Source organism: Callionymus lyra, chromosome 16 (genome assembly GCF_982586985.1).
Source record: "Callionymus lyra chromosome 16, fCalLyr1.hap1.1, whole genome shotgun sequence".
NCBI lineage: Eukaryota > Metazoa > Chordata > Actinopteri > Syngnathiformes > Callionymidae > Callionymus > Callionymus lyra.
Window position 1 is genome coordinate 7,266,543 of NC_141833.1, and position 18,913 is coordinate 7,285,455.

The 18,913-nt window shown below is 36.7% G+C and overlaps 3 protein-coding genes across 4 annotated transcripts; all 3 read right to left on the minus strand.

Annotated features, from left to right (window-relative positions):
- On the minus strand, positions 1–2,986 carry leprot (leptin receptor overlapping transcript). The gene is made up of 4 exons (XM_087810755.1): positions 2,875–2,986; positions 2,552–2,627; positions 2,071–2,254; positions 1–935 (listed from the first exon to the last, which is right to left on the minus strand). Exons 1-4 carry the CDS (start codon positions 2,888–2,890, stop codon positions 819–821), a joined length of 393 nt encoding a protein of 130 aa, XP_087666881.1. The 5' UTR covers positions 2,891–2,986; the 3' UTR covers positions 1–818.
- A 2,306-nt stretch (positions 2,987–5,292) lies between these two features.
- LOC148063413 (phosphoglucomutase-1-like) lies at positions 5,293–13,395 on the minus strand. The gene is made up of 11 exons (XM_087811882.1): positions 11,836–13,395; positions 10,747–10,909; positions 10,547–10,693; positions 10,361–10,486; positions 9,025–9,215; positions 8,789–8,943; positions 7,405–7,520; positions 7,200–7,335; positions 6,942–7,125; positions 6,752–6,880; positions 5,293–5,422 (listed from the first exon to the last, which is right to left on the minus strand). The coding sequence occupies exons 1-11, from the start codon at positions 12,094–12,096 to the stop codon at positions 5,333–5,335; spliced, it is 1,698 nt and encodes a 565-aa protein (XP_087668008.1). The 5' UTR covers positions 12,097–13,395; the 3' UTR covers positions 5,293–5,332.
- Positions 13,396–13,489: 94 nt separating this feature from the next.
- Positions 13,490–18,219, minus strand: LOC148063414 (angiopoietin-related protein 3-like). Of its 2 annotated transcripts, none has more exons than XM_087811884.1 (7): positions 17,697–18,219; positions 16,573–16,683; positions 16,288–16,372; positions 16,107–16,220; positions 15,625–15,720; positions 14,477–14,749; positions 13,490–14,412 (listed from the first exon to the last, which is right to left on the minus strand). In XM_087811884.1, exons 1-7 carry the CDS (start codon positions 18,189–18,191, stop codon positions 14,189–14,191), a joined length of 1,398 nt encoding a protein of 465 aa, XP_087668010.1. In that variant the 5' UTR covers positions 18,192–18,219; the 3' UTR covers positions 13,490–14,188. The 2 variants fall into 2 exon arrangements, with proteins under 2 accessions (XP_087668010.1, XP_087668009.1); XM_087811883.1 differs by having other exon boundaries at positions 16,288–16,396.
- Between the last annotated feature and the right edge of the window lie 694 nt (positions 18,220–18,913).

Here is an 18,913-nt window from a genome sequence, read left to right on the forward strand (position 1 = left end):
TTTTTTTTAAAGTATAGATACTTTTTAATAATTAGAAAATAGAAAAAAAATGCAGTCAGGAGCTTGTCGTACAAACCTGGGTGAGTTTATATAGTGTTTAAAGTGGGCGTCCTTGTTTAAGTGTGGGAGAACATCTGCGGTCATACATCATTGATTACCGTATTGAGAACATACAGTACGTTACATACTGATTGTACGTCACGTGGCTTCCTGGAGGATTCCACTGTTGCATAAGATGAAGGCACTTCGAGAGGCGTTCATTTTCTATCTTAAATACAAAAGTGTGACATAAATACATTCCATTATTTCACGGAAAAGAATATCTGCATTTTTTCTTAATAATAATAGAGAACAAATGTTGCCATATCTGTCAGTTACAAAAGCACATTAAATATCAAAGCTCAGTGTAAAGTTGTGTAACGTGTTTTTTTTTTTGTTGTTTTTTTTTTTTACACTAAAACATGATCTTTGGTGAAGAAAACAATCACACCAAACAAAAACTATACACAAGCACGACCTATCTCGCCCGGTTAGCCATAGCAAGCAAGTTATATTTAAAGCAGACTTTGACGAAGAGATGCGCAGTGTCGATTACGTTCTTCAGGATCCCTTTTACGGTATTGATTAAAGAAATGAAACTGGTGGAAAGGAGCAAAATAAAAGGGGAGATTGGCATCAGGTTTTCTTCTGGTCCCAAACATAAAGGCACGTCGCTTAGAGTACATCATCTCAAACCAGTTTCACATCGAATGCAAGAAGCCCCGACAAACCCCGCCGTCCACCGAACAATCTTCATTCTCTCTCCGTCACCGGCGTCTCTACCACTGCTCCCAGCTGAAGTCGTCGCCGCTGCCGAACACGATGAAAAAGCCCAAGATGGTGAGGAAGATGACGGCGTTTCCTGTCATCACGAGGCCACAAGCTCCCCACATGATCTGTGAGAGAGAGAGAAAAACTTGAATCTCAAACATTAAACTGGAGAAAAATCCTCAACTCAATAAAGTTGTATCCATCCATCCATCCATCCATCCATCCATCCATCCATCTACTGATTGAAGATTAGTGAAATATACAATTATACAAGTAGTTCTACGTGGTTCAGAAGATGATTGATAAAATAAAGTAAAGATATTTCTACCCTTCCTTCAACCGTTACTGACCACTGTAGACAGAATCTGCAACATTATTCAGGGTCTATTTCATCTATAATAATGAAAAATGTGTTCATGTTTTAAGAGTACAGTAACACATTAAAAAGCATAAAATTAAAAAATGATTTGTTATGATCTCATTATCATTGGAAATACTTGTTTGTAATTTTACATTCAATAATTAATACACTCAATAGGAACACAATCCTGAGTCCTAAATTCCTACTAACATTATATTTGGCTTTATTATATGTGAAAAGTGACATCATACCAATTCCTATCAGTACAATACAAATATTGTGGAAAGGAAAAACATTCCCGGTATCAATTAGTATAGTTTTTTTTACAATTTTAAAATGTTATTAAAAACTTTAAATTTTTATTAATAGTGTTTTGTTTCATTAAATAACATCTTATTTTAATGATTGAGATTGATCAATAATTAATATATCAAAAATTTGTTTTGCCGTTTATTTTACCTTAAGATTAATGATAGGAGTCACGGACCCTCACAGTTAGAAATGGTTAACTAATGTGTTGATTTAAGTGTCTCTTAAATAGATCTTGGACCTCTATTCTACTCATCAGTACTGTTTGTTGTGTACTCTGTTGTGATTGGTCAAAGATCACGGTTTGTCACTGTGCGTCATCAATCACGTAAGTCTCCACCGCCAAGGGACTCGTTTTATAAACAAAGTGGGGTGTGATTACAGCTGGAGGAGGAGTGAAGCCATTATTACTTCATATACTTAATAATGGACTCTGCTCTCGTAAACTCTTGTCCGGCCAGATTTCATAGATCTGTACCGGACCATCAATTGAAATATGTTTAATGAGTCTACAAGGATTAAAATAGAAATCCCGATCAACAACACACTCCATAAATCAAAGAACCAAAACAGTTCAAGAGTTAACTCACTGTGTTATTTCGAGCGAGGACAATGGGCAGCCCGAAAGATGAAACAACAATCCCAGTTGTCAGGAAATAAGCCAGCTCTCTGCAGGCGTTGCTGGACGAATCGTCATCGCTGACACGTCTGGATATGAAGGTTGGGATCGGGCTCAAAACGTAGAAAATGAGGACAAACAGTGGCCAATAAACCCTGAAAGAACAAAAAGAAAGCCTATTATTTTGGAATTATTCGGTGAATCCTGCTACAATGTACATTATGGAGATCATGCACGTTTTGAATAATCCTAAATGAAATATAATTAAACTATTGTTTAAAAACATCTTCAAGGAACATCAACATCTGAACATGTGATGACAAGAGGTTACAAAGAAGCCTTTTACGACACTGTTGCAGCAAAGTTGTACACGTGGTCCTTGTAACTTTTTACGGACATTAGACAAGGGTTGTCGCGGACAAAACACTGCTTTGTTCCAACAAAGAACTAACCCGTATTGTTCCAGTCCACAGCCCAGCAGAAGAAACGTCAGACCGATGGCCCCACTGAAGGACAAGCCTACCAAAGCTGAGGAGAACAACAACAAACACAAATCAAACACGCACGAAACTTTTATAAAACTAACACATGTAGAACAAAAGTGTAACTTAAGTTTCTGCGCTAACTCCAAAAACAATAAGTAACATTTCCGAAGATGATAAAGACATTACGCATTTACAAGTGGTTCGCGATAATGAAACTATATCAACATTACGCAGGAAAAAAGTGAAGCTTAAGTAAAGGATAAAGAAAAAAATCATGATATAATCCAGACCTTTAATGCCGGCCATGATAGTTTTAAGTGCCAAACTTCGTGTTCCTTGTATTGTTTACGTGCTGCTCGATCTGCTTCTGTGAAAAACCCACTTCCTGCTTTCGTTTCCGGGTCACGTGTGTTTCTCTTTAAAGCGACAACTACGTCAGGAAGAAGCGTTGGCGCATATGTCTTGTGGTACATTTTTATCTTGCAATATTGAAACCATTAATTCGTACGTTACTATGCGATATACATTTCTTATATAAAAAACAGCACCAAATACAATTTATAAAAATAATTTATAAACAATTTATTGTTTTGCAGCCCTTTAGAAGATTTGCATGCGTCTGCGTCATGTCTTAGTTATAAAATTAACTTTTAAAAACAGAGAATGTAAAATATCACAAAAAATACATCAAATCAAAGGTAAACACGACACATTAAAGCTGTGTTTCAATGTTTATTCCTTAACACTTTATTTTTTTATTTTGAAGTTCTGAACGAGATCACTCTTGTCTTGACACTGTTGACATTTGGCCCTCGCCTGTTTTCGCTTTATCAAATATGGCCCTTTTAAAAAAAAGAAAAGGTTGGACACCCCTGACTTACCATGTCTTTTCAATAAATCAATCTATGCTATGAGAAACGTATTTAGTATTCAAATAATAATTAAAAAACCCACTTGAAATAAGATCTGCACTAAAAACAGACAAATCTCAGAATATTTAGAGGATATTCATAAATTTAATCAGTAAAAACGGTAAAAAAAAATTAATTGATTAATAATGATGTATTAAATTACCCAATCGAATATTCTGATAATATACTCATGCAGTCCAGCTTGGTGACTCAAAACATGGAGTTGAGTTTATTATGGTATTCACCCCTACAACAATATTATTCTTTTTTCATTTCACTTATATTTCATTCATATTTTGGAGGGTAAATGGTTGACGTGATTACTTCATTATCAACAATAGTAGAATGTGTGTTCATTTTTTAAAACACTTCAAAACAATACGTAATATAGAATCCGTTATATTGTACCTCTTTTAAGCAAATGAATCCAAGACACATCTTACTATGAATAATCAGATAATCAGGATTATTATTTATTATTTACTAAAACGTGTTTGAAAATCTGCATTAATGCACATAAAGCCAATTATTGTGTTTCTTGTTTGACTTTGAAACCCAGAAGCTGAGCAGCAAGATGGGAAAGAAGCTCGGCCGTCAACTTCATTAAACAGTGGATTATCCAGAGGCTTGAAGAATGAGAGGGAAAAACATGCTGGATTAAAAGGTTAATGCATTGCTAGTAAAAAGAATAACAACTACGTCAGGTTTCACAGGAAGTCAATGTAAAATCCTGGTAATAATTCTGTGATACCAGCAACTTGAATCTGAATAGAGTGCATAAAAACAATATTAAAAGACTAAAGATGAATTTTAAAATACAGAAACACTGTATGTGCACAAGCTTAGAAATCTTTGTTGTGACTGTTGATTTGAAACTAAATTAACTTTGTTTTGCTTTCATATGAAAACGTTTTTGACGTGTCTGAAAGCATCTTCACAACACGTGGGGAGATTCCAGCAGCGAAAATTAAATCGTCTGGAGATTCAGCTCATAATTCCAGCAGAGAAAAAGAAACCACCTGCCAATCTTCATTCACCAAACCATCCTTCCTAGCGTGATGATTGACGATGCAAGCTCTTGCTGTTCCTCCTGCTCGACTTCAATTTCATTCACTGATGACTTTTAATTATCTTGTTTTTCCGATCAAGGATTTCACTTAACAAGTTCACTGCCTCGAAACAAGCTTTCTTTATCTCATAATGTTTCTGTGTAAAATCTCTTAGGAGTCGAGGTTGCGGAAGAACAAAATGTGTATTATTGTCTGGCTTTAACAGGAAAAAACGATTATGATTTTGTTATTCTTAAAGGTTCAATTCCCTAAAAAAGGTTTCCTTAGACAACAGTCTTTCTCTTATTCAAAGCCTCTTTATATTGATAACACCGATAAGCTTTTCTTAAACACTGGCATCTTTAAGGGTCATCAGCATGAACAATAATGTACTTTATTCCAGTTGGATTTTTACCATTTTCGGGGCCACATTAAACAACTTGGGCAGAATTTGTACATAAAGATTAAATTCCAATGATATATTTAGAACTATTTTATTTATGAATGTGTTTATTGTATTATAATGATTTTTCTTTTGGTATTATTATAGTATTTTATGGTTTATTTATTATTTTTATTTATTTGATATTGAATCAAACATGTGAAATGCATGTTTTAATTTAATATGTATGTATGTTTCATCTGTTTTTACTACTGTGACAACCTACAGTTCATCTCAAGCACACATGTTCACAAAAATAAAAATAGAAAATATGTTTATTCTTTGAAAACACTGGAAAGCTTACAGTCACACTTGTTATTTAAAAAACCAAACACATCACGGATCTTCATGTGATGACCGATGGACCACTTCGGCCAATGCGGTGATGGAGCCGAGATATTTTCAGAGCGATCGTTGCCAGAGGTGCCAGCATGACCTTGAAAAAACACATTTGTAGTTCATGCCTTATACAGTATATGGAAGTATATCAGTGCTATTAGTAGTGATGGTTCGATGAAGCTTCATGAAGCAGTGTCGTTATCTTCAGAGTCCACTAGATGGCGGTCTCTGCACTATTTCCATGTGTTGTAATGAAACATGACATCATTTTTAAACTGATTGCGCCACCTACTGACCTCTAAACAACATGACACTGTTTCATGAAGCGTCATCAGACCATCACTAGCTATTAGAATGTGGGGTTCAACCCTGAAAATGTTGAAACTTTTTCACATTTTATTAAATTATTTAATGAATATTGAATTTAATCATTTCTTAATTGAAAGCTTGAATTTATTTTAATTGAATAATTGAATTTAATAGTTTGTGCATTGAAAAGTTTCTAATAGGAGAAAGAAGAAATTCGCACACATTTTAAAATGAAGGATTTTTTTTCCATATACAGTTTGATATTGTAATTCCAATAATACTTTTCTTTTTTTAAAAAGTACTTAATTCAATATCTTTTTATTTGTAGCCTTTTTAATTAAATTCAAAAAGGTTGGTGTTGACACACCACTGAAAATAAGTCGTCACGTGATCGTGTGTCTGTCGCATGATTGGCCGAAAATTAGCTCGGTACTCTTTTAGTATTTTCTGGTGGGTCTATTATACCAACAATTATTTTATTGAATTTAAAACCCGTCCTATTAAAAAATATTTTATTTAGACATTTTATTTTTACAATTATTGGAATTAAAATATTAAACTCTATGTGTAAGATGTGTCTAGTGCTTTTTATTTTATTTTTTTCCCGTTTTTTATGTGCTTTTTATTTTATTTTATTTTATTTTATTTTATTTTTTTTTCCCGTTTTTTATTTCTATTTTATTTTATTTTTATTCTATTTTATTTTGTTAATAGTGTCAATTTCTAATTTTGTAAATAATTTGTATATTTTTAAGATCGTTTTTATTTTATTTTGTATTATCTCTTGTACTATTTCTTTCTCCTTGCACTTTATTTTCTTCCAACTGCGCTGTTGTGAAAGTGTGTTTCCCCTCTGGGGATGAATAAAGCCTTTCTATTCTATTCTATTCTAAAAACTGAAATAATTTTTAAAATATTGGATTCAAAATATATAGAAATCGTTAAATTCAATGATTCAATAAAATAATGAAATTATTTAACCAAACAAAAAAAATTAAATAATAAATAAAAATTAAAAATAAATTCAAACGTTTAACATTTTAACAGTAAAATTCAAGCATTCAATCTGATGGCACTGACAGACTTCAGACCATAATGGTGTCATCACATCAACTACCTGTGGATCTTGAAACACGTTCTCTGGCTCGTAGCTGTCGATGTAGATCCGGACCGTGGCCCGGTTACACGAGGTCCCGCTCAGTCTGTAGATGATCCGAGAGCCCTCGGAGAAGAGGATCCTCAGGCCCTGCAGAAAAGTCCCACAATAAAACAATCACAGGGTTTCGAGTCTGAAGTGCGAGTCTGACTTGGTTCCTGCAGATGGCGCTGTCTACTGGGTCTGTGTACTCAAAGTTGTCCGCTTTTTCCACTTTGTAGATCTTGTCTTCCACCGCAAACCTCTGCTTGACGAACGACTTGTCTGCGATGATGAGCTCCAGATCCTCCATCATCTCACAAGCAGCATCGATGTCCACGTCCTCATAGTCGTATCTGGGAAGCAGCATGGCGGTGTAGTGATATATTATGACCGCTAGAGGTCAGTGAAAGTCCTTATGAAAACTCACCTGGTGAAATAGTTCCGTCCATACTTGAGCCAGTGAGCTTTTACTATGTCTTCAACACTTTGTCGTCTGGAGGCCAAGATGGACAACCAGGCCAGCACAGCCCAGAGACCATCTTTCTCTCGTATATGATCTCCACCTGAAGGATTGTCCCCCCGTCTTCCATACGTTTATTTATCATTTAAATGATTATTATTTTTATTCCCACCTGTTCCGAAGCTCTCCTCTCCACACAGAGACACCCGGCCGGCATCCATGAGGCTCCCGAAGAACTTCCACCCAGTGGGAGTTTCATATAGTTCTATTTTGGTGGCCTTGGCTACTCTGGAGGAAGTACAGCAACAACGTTTCAGGACCAGACGGGAAGATCTTCGGTTACAACATGTGCTTAACAGATTCCACAGCTGTGATTGAAAATGTCGCATCATTTCCTCTGACCTTTGAGTTGAACCTCCGTTTCTCGTGATTTATTTTTACAATTGTAAGTGAACTGAAGTTTATAGAATTAGGTTTCAAAGTGAATTTCAAAGGGTTTTAAATATTGAATTAAAAAAGCTATATTGAAAAATAAAAAATCTAGAAAATTATTTTTGAATCTAACACTATCATTCTTTCTAACACAATGTTTTTTTTTAATTTTCGTAGCAATTTAAATTAGAAATAAAAATAGTGGTCACTATTATAACAACACTATTATATAAATTTAAATTGCTTCCAATCAAAACATATTGAATTAAGAAATGTTATTTTCGAGGATAAGAATGCCAAACTATATGTGTAACAAAAGAATAAATAATGCTTTTAAAAATATATATTTTTTACATTCTAGTTAAAACATATTCAACCTTTCATTATAAAAAAATATTAAATTAAATTATTAAGAAAATACATCAGCATACAAAAAAAACACGTTATAACTACCAGTTTGCTGTAACATACATTAATAAAATAGAGAAACAACAGGGTTTTAGAAAGTAAGTCTGAGGGTGACCTGGTTTATCCTGCCAGTAGTTTATGGTCGTATTTAGTTTAAAAAGGAATTCAAAGGTTTAAGTTGCACTTGTCTTTAACTATTTAACATTTTTATATCATATCTGAGAAATATTTGCTCTGTGGGGTCAACATTTTCAATAAAACATCCAGTTGCCCTTCTTAATTCAAGGTTATTAATGATTAAAAAATAACATTTATTGATTTAAACGGCAACGAAAACAAAAAAAAGCATAATAGTGAGATTTATTGTTATTATTATTTAGAATATTTTAATTATTTCTCTCTATCACTGGTATTTAATCAATTCATAACTTTTGTTAATATTTACTTTTATTCGTGTTTGTTACGAAGAAAAAAAGGAGTAATATCTCCATGGAAACACAATTGTATAATTATCTATAAATATATTTGTAAAAAGATAAAAGCTCAATTAGCATGTTAGCTAATGAGAAGCTAATGAGCTAATGCTACGTATTGGAGGTGCTTTAAACAAGGTATGTCGTAGTCAAGTACTATTTTATAACGTTTATGGATATTAAGAGTTTTGAGCTTTGATGTCTTCATAAGAAAATAGTTTCTCAGGTATTTGGGGCGTCTACCTATCGAGTGCGGCGCTGGTGGGCATGCTGCGTGCGAACCCCCTCACGCCGCTCTGCTGGAAGTACGGGATGTTGAAGATGTTGTCGGCGATCACGGCCACGGAGTCGGACGGGGTCACGAAGAAGCCGTGTTTACCGAGAATCATGTTACGATCCTGGCGAGGCGGCAGGCGCGGAGGAGAGGGTCAAAGGTCGGGCTTTGTATTTCAGTGTCGAGAAAACGCAGAAGCACGAACCCCGTCGCCGTCGAACGCCGCCCCGAAGTCGTGTAGACCGTCGCTCATGCTGTCGACCAGCTCGGACGCGTAGGTGAGGTTGGGGTCCGGGGGTTGACCCCCGAAGTCCTCCAGGGGGTCACAGTTGACAGCGGAATGAAGGGGACAACCCAGCTCTTCACACAGGATCCTCCTCACATACGGCCCCAGCACTATAACAGCAGAGGTGTGAAGAGATTCTTCAGGGGCCACATTTTAAAACATGGGTCGTCTGAGGGGCCTTTAGTGCAAAAACAAAGTAGCAAAAAGTATAAAAATCAACGCATCCCGAAAGGACACATGGAGGAAACTTTATTTTATTTTATCTCGATATAGTCGTATCTTGTGAAATTTCGTCTAGGGTCATTTTGACGCACTAGTTCACGATACTTAAGACACGATAGTTAAGCTAAGAAGGACCAGAAATATTCACCAGTAGAGATGACAAAGTACTTCTATTTAGTAGCTCAGTTCTCACCAAAATAAACAAGTCTTTTTCGAATCACGTAGTAAAATGTCCATAACTGTAGTTCTTCAGTTTAGCCGCTAGAAGGCAACGTTTATTGACAGAGTGCCTTCGTTGGCATGGGGACGGTTCGTCTTGGTTCTTGAGGGCCAGCTTCCGGATTGAGTGAGCTTTTGTTTTGGAATTTGTACGCCATGAAAGGTTATGAAGTTGTAAGTAGATAATAAAAGCATCGAAGGAACAAATATTATCAATTCGTCCCTTCACTTCGTTTACACATAAAAATATCTGTTCATTATTACTTAGTTAATTGATGACCAAGTGATCGATGGAGAGACCAGAAGCTGAAGAAGATGGAACTGTAAGAATTATTGAACGATGAACTGGACATCAATACAGATTAACATTATTGAATTGAAGATTGAACATTTACTGCGTGATTCGAAAAAGTGTATTTTTGGTGTAAAATCAAGTAATAAAATCAAGCTTAATAATACTTATTTGTTATTTTATTACATTTTGTATGATTTCAATATAAATTTTTAAGCTAATATATATAATCATTTTTCTAATTTATTCTTCTTAATTCACTTAGATCTTTTTGAGGGCCGATAAATGCTCATATAAATGTCCTGAAACGAAAACCCTATAGTCATATTTAAAGACTAGTGATTAAATATAATACAAATTAATGCACAATTTAATTGATTTACACAATCATTGACCTCACAGCCACCACAAAAATACAGATAAAGGTCAGGGTTAAACCATTATAACTAGCCAGACCCGACTCCAGTAGAAAACAAGTGGTCAGCTTGAAATACAATTTGATATGAATCAGATTTTTCTCACCACCGTTCATGGCGTCGAGTCGTATCCTGACGTGGTTCTCGCCGCACAGCAGATCCTTCAGGGCGGCGAAGTCGAAGATGTTCCTCATCAGGTTGGTGTAGGACTCCACAGAGTCCACGATTTCCACTGTCGACAACAACTTCAGTTTATCATCAGAAACCTCTTTTAAAAAAAAACCTGTTTCACCTGTGAACGGTTTGAACTTGTTCTCCAGATCAAACGTCTGTTTTCCTAGAGTGGTCAGATCCACCTTGAGTCCGGGGCAGATGGCGAACTCTTCGATAGTTCGGCTCATCTGATAGATCTTGTGTGAGGCGACGTCGTTGGCAGGTCCTGGATCAAATAGTTGTCAAGATACGCTTCGGGGTCTTTCTCTGTTGTCGTACCTCCGTTGCAAGTGTTGAACTTGATGCCAAAGTCTCCGTCGGGTCCCCCGGGGTTGTGGCTGGCCGTGAGGATGATGCCTCCGATGGCTTTGAATTTACGGATCACACAAGAGGCGGCCGGAGTGGACATGATGCCGTGGTGACCGATGATGAGGCGACCCACCTGAACAAAGACCCTTGAGCTCAACAAGCATTAAAACAAGCATGTGACACAAATGTGACGATTTTGACGATTTGACTAGAAAATTGTACTTGAACTTAAATATATTTATTGAACAAAAATGTTCCTATTCTATATTTATTTAACTCCTTTAATAGTTAACTTTAAAAAACATTTTATATGTTAAACGCAAAATTATTTGAGATTGAAAATGTATGTTTCCGCCAATATTTTTGTGTTAACATTTCTTTATTTTACTTTTATTCAATTAGATCTACTGTTTTCCTGCAACAATATTTTAGTTAAAAAACAAAAAAACATTTATTTAGGATTCACATTTTTTTAATTGTTTTACTGGATTTCTTTGACATTTTCCCCCAAAAGTATTTAAAAATGGAAAATAATTGATTTCTTTTTTGCTTGAACAGTTCTTTCTTCATAAAAACGAAACGTTATTCCCTTAAAGAAAAAAAAAAATCAGTTTTCTTTTTTTTACTACCCCCCAAAAAATGTTTGAATTTGATTTCTAATATTTTTATCAATATTATATCTAACAATATATTTTCTTATTTTTTCAGTTCATGTTATGACGTTTTTAATCATTTATTTAACTTGTTTATTCCAACTTTGGATTGTATGTATTTCCACAACTATTATTTTATATATATTTTATAGAAAACAAAAAAATAAATAATAAATAATGGAAGTGTTTTTAATATATATTACTGTAAATTAAACTAATTTTTAAAGTATATTATAAAATCATGTTTACTCTCAAGTCCACTTCAGGTTAAACACACATAAACAGAGATAATAATAGAAGTCTGGTCAGGTGACTTTGACCTGCAGTGACAAACCAAACTCACATGTGCTCACACGTATCGACACACACACAGAAAGTGAATCCACACACACATGGTGACACTGACCCCATTAGCAGCTGCCATCTGCACAATGACCTCAATAGCGGTGCGGTTAAAGAAGCGCCCGTCCCCCCCCACCACCATGGTGGAGCCCTGCCGGCCAGGTAGGTCTATGGACGAGAGGATACTCTGGATGAAGTTGTGCAGATAGTTCCTCCTGGACTGGAACACAAAGACCTTTCTCCTCAGGCCGCCGGTGCCAGGTCTCTGGTCGGGATACGGGCCTGTGGGGACGGTCAGCACCTGCAGAGGACTGTTGTCCATCATGTCAAAGACCCGTTTGACCTTGTGCTCCCGAAGTTTGGAGCGAAACTGTCAGAGAGACAGAATGGGAGGGTAAAGTCTTCACTCCTGCTATTATTGCCCAGCGTGGAAGTCACCGTCGCCCAAAATAACCTTGAAAACCCCAGTGTGTGTTCGTCCCTGTGTGTGTGTGTACGTCCCTGTGTGTGTGTTCGTCCCTGTGTGTGTGTGTGTGTGGCTGTAACTGAAGACACTTCCTCACACATGTGCGAGGACATCACTGTCAGAGCTACAGGCCCCGGCAGGCACAGAAAGTGTGAGTTCACGTGTGAAGAGAAAACATCACTCCATGGTGAAAGGGCAGCAGCTGTGACGCACATTGATGACACGCCACCAATGAGACGCCGTCAGTCATCCGCCTCTTCTTCAGGTGCCGGTCAATTGATCCCCTCAAACAAACAAAACACGTGCCAAATGTTTAAGAGAGGATCTTCTTACAAAGAAAACGTTTGTGGAACTCATTTCAACAGCACAGGAAGCAACTCTGCCCTCTAGGGGTTTATTGCAGACACTACGGCTGGAATATCAAAAACACAGAAGAAGAAAATCTGGCATAATCCCAGAGCACCATATCAATGTTCATAAAATACAAAATGAAAAGTGTTGCAGATACATTCAAAACATACAATAAATATGTTGATCTAAATTAAAATAGGTGTCACTCCTAGCGATTAACCTTTGAACTTTTAATTATCACAACCATCATTAGTGTCGCACTCAAACTGGATTAGAACCGGCAACATTGGTTCTGTATCTACTACGGATATTTACTATATCTACTATACATACTGTATATCTTTTTAGCAATGAGACTTGTGGATATACAATATTGTAATACAACATAAATGTAGAATATGAATCATTAAACTTAAAAAATACAAAAGTAAGGAAGAAGGGATCTGAATAGAAGATTAGAAGATATTATCTTTCCATATATCTTTCTTCAGGTTGCCAAAGCAAGTCAACCAACACTTCTGTCCTCTTCATCTCATCATTTAACCACGTCCTGTTCCTCCACGCCTGCACTCTCTTCTTCACCTTGCTCCCCGTCCTACTGCGAAGCAACTGCTCTTAAGCGAGTCCCAAATGAACGACAGAGCTTATAAAAATACATCTTTTCACAGCATTTTTAATCTCTTACTAAGGTTAAGATGATGAGAATATGATGAATCTATATAAGGTTTTCAGGTAAATCGATAGTTTTGAATGATCTAAGGTAATTTTGCTGAGTCAGCGGTTTGTTCAAACCAGGCCGAGTAGGATTTGATGATTAACTCTTTAGCTCAGGGGTGTCAAACTCAGTTAGCCAAGTGGCCAAACATTTTTTTATAGCACTATTGAATACTTTTTTAAACAGTTATCTCTGCCAGTGTTTAAGATAAGATAAACTCTGTTCCTTATCTTATCTTAAACACAGGCAGCTTTACAAGTCACCATATAAACGTAACCATGAATCTACTTTCATTTGAGTGAACCAGAGACGTCCAAGCTGTTTAGGACGAGGGCCACATTTCATGTTGTCACAACAAGCGGGGGCCCATAATTCCTCATTCTGTTCAACAAAAAATAACTTTTCACAGACGATGGAATCAGGGTTTTCAATTGACCTGGATCTTGTTTTTAAGAAGTAATTGCTGAGAATTACTTAACATTTTCTTGTTGGTAATAATGCAATTGAGAGGCAATATCGGTGGGCCGATATACCATCTGCTCAAGGGCCCACCGGGTCTCACTTCAGACCTGTTCGGAGTAAACCAACCTGGCGGGCCACCAGAAATGATTTGGTAGGCCAGATTTGTCCCCCGGGTCTTGCCGGTACACATGGATCCTCTTTGTGACTTGTAAACATTTCCAAAAAACGACTGACTTCCTCACAAATGTCGACCCATCTGGAACAGCAGGTGCAAATATTCGAAAGATAAACACTTGTGGAAGGTTTTAACAGTGCATCGTTGCCAAAGTTCAGTTTGTGAGTCGTCTGAAATCGTTACCTGCTGATCCCCCTCATAGATATCCAACAGCTGCTAACGTATCAAGAGGCTAGTTTGTTCTGAGGCTAGTGAATGTCTGTTGTGGAGAAAAAAGGTTCCGTTTCGGTGGATTCTGGGGTTCTGGTGTTGATGCGCAGCAAGGACATCTGGCTGAACCTGATATAGACGGACGACCTCCGACCCAGCTTCAGGCCGATCCCTCGCCGACGCTCCAGACGTCCCTTTGGTCTCGGGTGAAGGTAACGGCCATTCAGGTGGGAGTCCGCGCAGGAATTGAACCACCAACCGCCTTAGGATTCAAAAAGTAAAAGATGAGATTTAAACCAAAGAACGAAGCGGGATATTTGTGGTACCGGTGTAGATCTTGGCACAGCTGGAGTCCTGGTTCTTGTCGTTGTCTCGGTCTCTGGTGGAGAACATCATGCCCGTGTTGTTGCTCAACAGATCCGACAAGTCTCCAGAGAGATGCTCCAGGTTGATGGTGTAGTTGCTCTCGGGACCACCCAGGTGAAACCGGTACTCTGCAGAGTGTCGGCCCCGTTTCCAGTCTTCCAGTTGGACGTGGAGGACGGACTTTCCCTGAGCGGCGAGAGCGTGAATCTTCCTGAGACCCAACCAGAACTCCCCTGCAGGAGGACCAATGAGAGAGGAGTCAGACCGGTCTAAACATAGGGCTGTGTATTGTCTCTGAGGATACAATACATATCACAATACAGGGACAATGCAATATATTGCAATATATTGTGATACTGTAGGAACAAGTGTATATTTGTATTGTTGAGTACTTGATTGCAGAATTTACAGTTGTAATTTCTTTAATTTGTTTTGAAACCGAGGTATGTCCAAAGATCAGTTATAAAAGGTACTGTAGTCGACTGTATCCTCTCGTCCTCAGTCCTGGCTGGGATCTTGCGAGATTTCATTGTTTCAATACATGCAAAGGACATAATTACTGCTGCCACCTAGTGGCCTGAACTTGAATTGCAACACAAAAATGAATGCTGTGAATATTTTCATGTAACTGTTAATTAAAAAAAAGGCTAAATATAATTTCTCTCATTTGTTTGGAAACGAAAATATGATTTAAAAGCTGCTGTGAGTTGTGTATCCTCTCGCCCTCAGTCAACGCTGGGATTCAATTGATCCTTTAGCTGCTTTAGCTGATGTAAAGTCTGATGCCATCTTACGCCTTGAAGTTAATTTCCGAACAAATCTCTGCATGTTAATTGTAAATAAACATACAGTCTACTCTTTTGGGGGGAAAACAAAACATTTAATTCAAAGATAAATCAGTGGTTTCTTAGGTAGTCTGTGCACTTCCGTGATTGATTGATTGAAAAAATATTGAACATCAAATTTTCTCGATTTGTCTTTAAAGGCAGCCCAGTGGTTTCTCTCTTGGGAAAGAAACAGAGGTCGTCTGCTCTAAAGGGCCCTGACAGGTGATGTTAATGGCCACACATTGGTCCGATCAGACTGGACGTTAAAAAAACAAACTCACCCTGAATATTCCCGAACCCGTTTTCATAGAGCTGCCAGGTTTGATCAAAGTTGACGGATCCGTCCTTGCGTCGCTGGATGACCGTCGCTCCGTTGTCTACGGAAACACATGTTCAAAATCTATAATTTTTTTAACTTTAGAATGGATAACGTGACTATTATAAGAAACATTTTAATGGATTCTGGAGACAGAATGACGAAACATGACGTACCATAAAGCTCATCAAAGTGTTATTTGTGGAGAAAAATTAAAAGTTAAATCATAGATATAAGATATGAATAAGATTGCAACATTTAGGTGTCCATTAAATTGCCTGTTTGGCACCAAACAAAGCTAAAACAAAACCTTGATACAATTGAGATCAGAAAATAAGAATATATGTTTTCAGTTCAACACATTTTATAATAATTTTGATTCCAAAGACTAAAAAAGGGCCACGAAAGCCTCCCAAGTTGGACTTTGCTTGGCTGCTTTCTCAGTACCTTTGCTCATGTCACAGAAGACGTAGAACGGTTCGGATCCGTTGGGCCTGACGGCGTAGACTCCGCTCACTCGCTCTCCGCTGCTGAACAGTTGACTGCAATCTGAGGGAAGATCTTTGGAGAACAAACACAGGGATTTGTTGCATGTGTTGTTTGTTTTAATGTCAGATTTTTCACTCACTCGTGAACCTTGAGCTGCTTGGAAGGTAAGGAGCGAGTGTTGGGGCTTCCCCGTCCAACATTTCAGGAGTCCTTTCCAGGGTCACCTGGGGAAGCGTGTTTGCAGTGAGCTACCACAAGAAAACAAGCACAATTGTTAACATTTCTTATTAAAACCCATGTATTTTCAGTATTTTTTACAAGATTTAACAGTTAAGAACAATAGGAATTACACTAAATTTAACATAGTAAGGATTAACTTTATCAATATATTAAGTTTGTGACTCGACAATTACTTTAAAAGCACCTTTAGCTCCAGAATCTTTATCTTGGTCCTCTGATAGTCGAGCTGGTCGCTCTGCTCCTTCACGGACTTCAGAAGTACCATGATGTTCAACTCCTGGTTCTGGATCACATCCTGAGTTTGACAAAAAAACAACTTCTATTAAAAAGTTTCATCCTCTTTATGTATATTATATATATTTATATATGCGTATTGAACCCCAGATAAGTTCTCGCGAACCCTGACTCTGCCGAGTCAGCGTAATAAATGAATGATTTGTTGTAGAAAATGAAAGTTTTACGTCGTTACGACTTCTTGTTTCCAACTATTTCTTAGGTGCTAATGCTAATAAGGCTAACTCAAGAGTTTAGATTTCAGTGTTGATCAGGTGGTTGCTTTTATTATCATAAATATTTAATTTTAGTTATAAATCTTTCTTGGTTAGAAAACACACCTGAGAAAATACCTAAAAAGGGTATTTGTATTGTACCTAGTTGTATGAGCTTCAGTTATACTGACATTGGCATTGAGATTTCAGTATATATATATAATAAAAAGAACACTATTTCTTTTTTTAATCAAGCATTGTCATACAAAATAATATATATAAAATAAAAAGTAAAAAAATGAAATGTGTATCTTACTTTAGTTCAAGAATACATATATATATATATATATATATATAGTTTTAACAAGTTTATATATATATATGTTTGATTTAATTTTACATTGTATGTATATAGTAAATCTTAAAAGTAAATACTTAAGTAATTAATTATCGATTAATTTATTTATTTAAATCCCATTTATTTTGTTTCCTTATTGTTTATTGTTATTTTACATGTTTATTGTTTGTTTAAATACTTTCATCAGTGTATTCTTTTACCCCTTATATATAAATGCTTAATTTCATATTTTTCTAATCTCATTTAATTTTTTTAAACTTTAAAAATAAATATTTTATTTAAATACCAACCTTCACCATTTTTTTCAATTACTCAATTATGTCAGAGGAAGATATTTATTTAGCAAAATATTAGTTTCAAAATACATAAAAGCTTATTTTTTTTTTCCTTATTCAAATATATTATTCAGAACAAATCGTTTGAATCTTCACTGAAATACTTCAGCTCTGTCTTGAGACTCACCCTTAGGTTGTTGATCTCGGCCGCCTGCTCTCGCGTCAACATGCCCTTGGAAAGACTCTTCAGCTTCTCCTCCAGGCCCTCGATCTTGGTCTGCAGGTCGCCCTTCTCCTGCAGGATAACGTCCACCTTGGAGTTGATCTGGTGAGACAGTCCTTTGATCTCGTCGTTGCTGGCCTTCAACACCACCGTGGTCTTCTTCAGCTCCTCCTCCTCCTCCTTGATCTCATTGGTCAGCGCCGAGAGCTGGTAGAAGGAGTCGTCGAAGATGTTGAGCTTCTGGACGATGTGGTTGATCTGACCTTTGGTCTTCTGCACAAAGTCGCGCAGGCTTTGTCCGAGCTGCAGGAGACCGTTGGCCAGGAGGCGCACGTCGTCCAGGGCGGCGAAGCGGGAGCGCGTCTCCACGGGAGCGGCGGAAGGTTGGACGGAGTGGTCGCTGCCGTGGAGGCCCGGAGCGACCAATAGGAGAACCACGGTGATGAGTGTCGGGTTCATGCTTTCCACCTCCTGGACGTTCCACCTGCTGCTTCTGAAAAATGGACGACGAGCAGGCTGAAGATCTGAGCTTTATATCCGCGGACACATCTAGTCAATGATTAACAATAACCTGCTGAGGCCACGAGAAAAATAAATACGCCAATTTTGCTCTAAATGTAGAACACGTTCTCCTGAAATAAAGTCATATAAATATATATATATTTAAGTATTTAATGTGTTATTTTATTAACTTTTATTGTATTTTGTTGTTGTAATATTGCAGTACAATTCATTGCTCTTTTATTTTTATTTTTATGTAAAGCACCTTTTTAACTGAATGTCTAAATGGTGCTAAATAAGCACATTATTATTGTATAATTGGGTTTATTATTATAATAAACATAAATAAATTGATAAAACATATGAGGAAACAATTTCCACTTCAAAAAAATAAAAAAATACTGTATATAAATATTATTTTTGACCTCAAGTTTGTAAATATACAAATGTAATGTTTACACACTACGACCTTAATGGATCACAATCCCAAGATCTTATTATTTTTAGTGCCATTTTAATTATCATTCAGTTTAATATCGAGCTACAATAAATACCTAAAGCTCTCACGAGGCTTGTAAAAATGGACCGTACGAAGGCTTTTATTTTGAAAGAGTGAGTCAAAAATTATAGGATTTGTCAAATGAATAATTGATTTGTCAAATAAATTAATAAAAGGAAAT

What these genes read in the sequence shown, in the direction of transcription:
- leprot (XM_087810755.1), bottom strand. An exon ending in TGTGGACTGGAACAATACGG is followed by an intron (nt 2,255 to 2,551) that starts GTTAGTTCTTTG and finishes TTGTTCTTTCAG; the next exon opens with GGTTTATTGGCCACTGTTTG. An exon ending in TCCTCGCTCGAAATAACACA is followed by an intron (nt 936 to 2,070) that starts GTGAGTTAACTC and finishes TCTCTCTCACAG; the next exon opens with ATCATGTGGGGAGCTTGTGG.
- LOC148063413 (XM_087811882.1), bottom strand. Translation starts at nt 12,096, where the DNA reads ATGATGGACAACAGTCCTCTGCAGGTGCTGACCGTCCCCACAGGCCCG. An exon ending in AGATGGCAGCTGCTAATGGG is followed by an intron (nt 10,910 to 11,835) that starts GTCAGTGTCACC and finishes GTCTTTGTTCAG; the next exon opens with GTGGGTCGCCTCATCATCGG. An exon ending in ACCAGCGCCGCACTCGATAG is followed by an intron (nt 7,521 to 8,788) that starts GTAGACGCCCCA and finishes TACTTCCTCCAG; the next exon opens with AGTAGCCAAGGCCACCAAAA.
- LOC148063414 (XM_087811883.1), bottom strand. Translation starts at nt 18,191, where the DNA reads ATGAACCCGACACTCATCACCGTGGTTCTCCTATTGGTCGCTCCGGGC. An exon ending in AAGCAGCTCAAGGTTCACGA is followed by an intron (nt 16,221 to 16,287) that starts GTGAGTGAAAAA and finishes TGTTCTCCAAAG; the next exon opens with ATCTTCCCTCAGATTGCAGT. An exon ending in CTTCTGTGACATGAGCAAAG is followed by an intron (nt 15,721 to 16,106) that starts GTACTGAGAAAG and finishes GTGTTTCCGTAG; the next exon opens with ACAACGGAGCGACGGTCATC.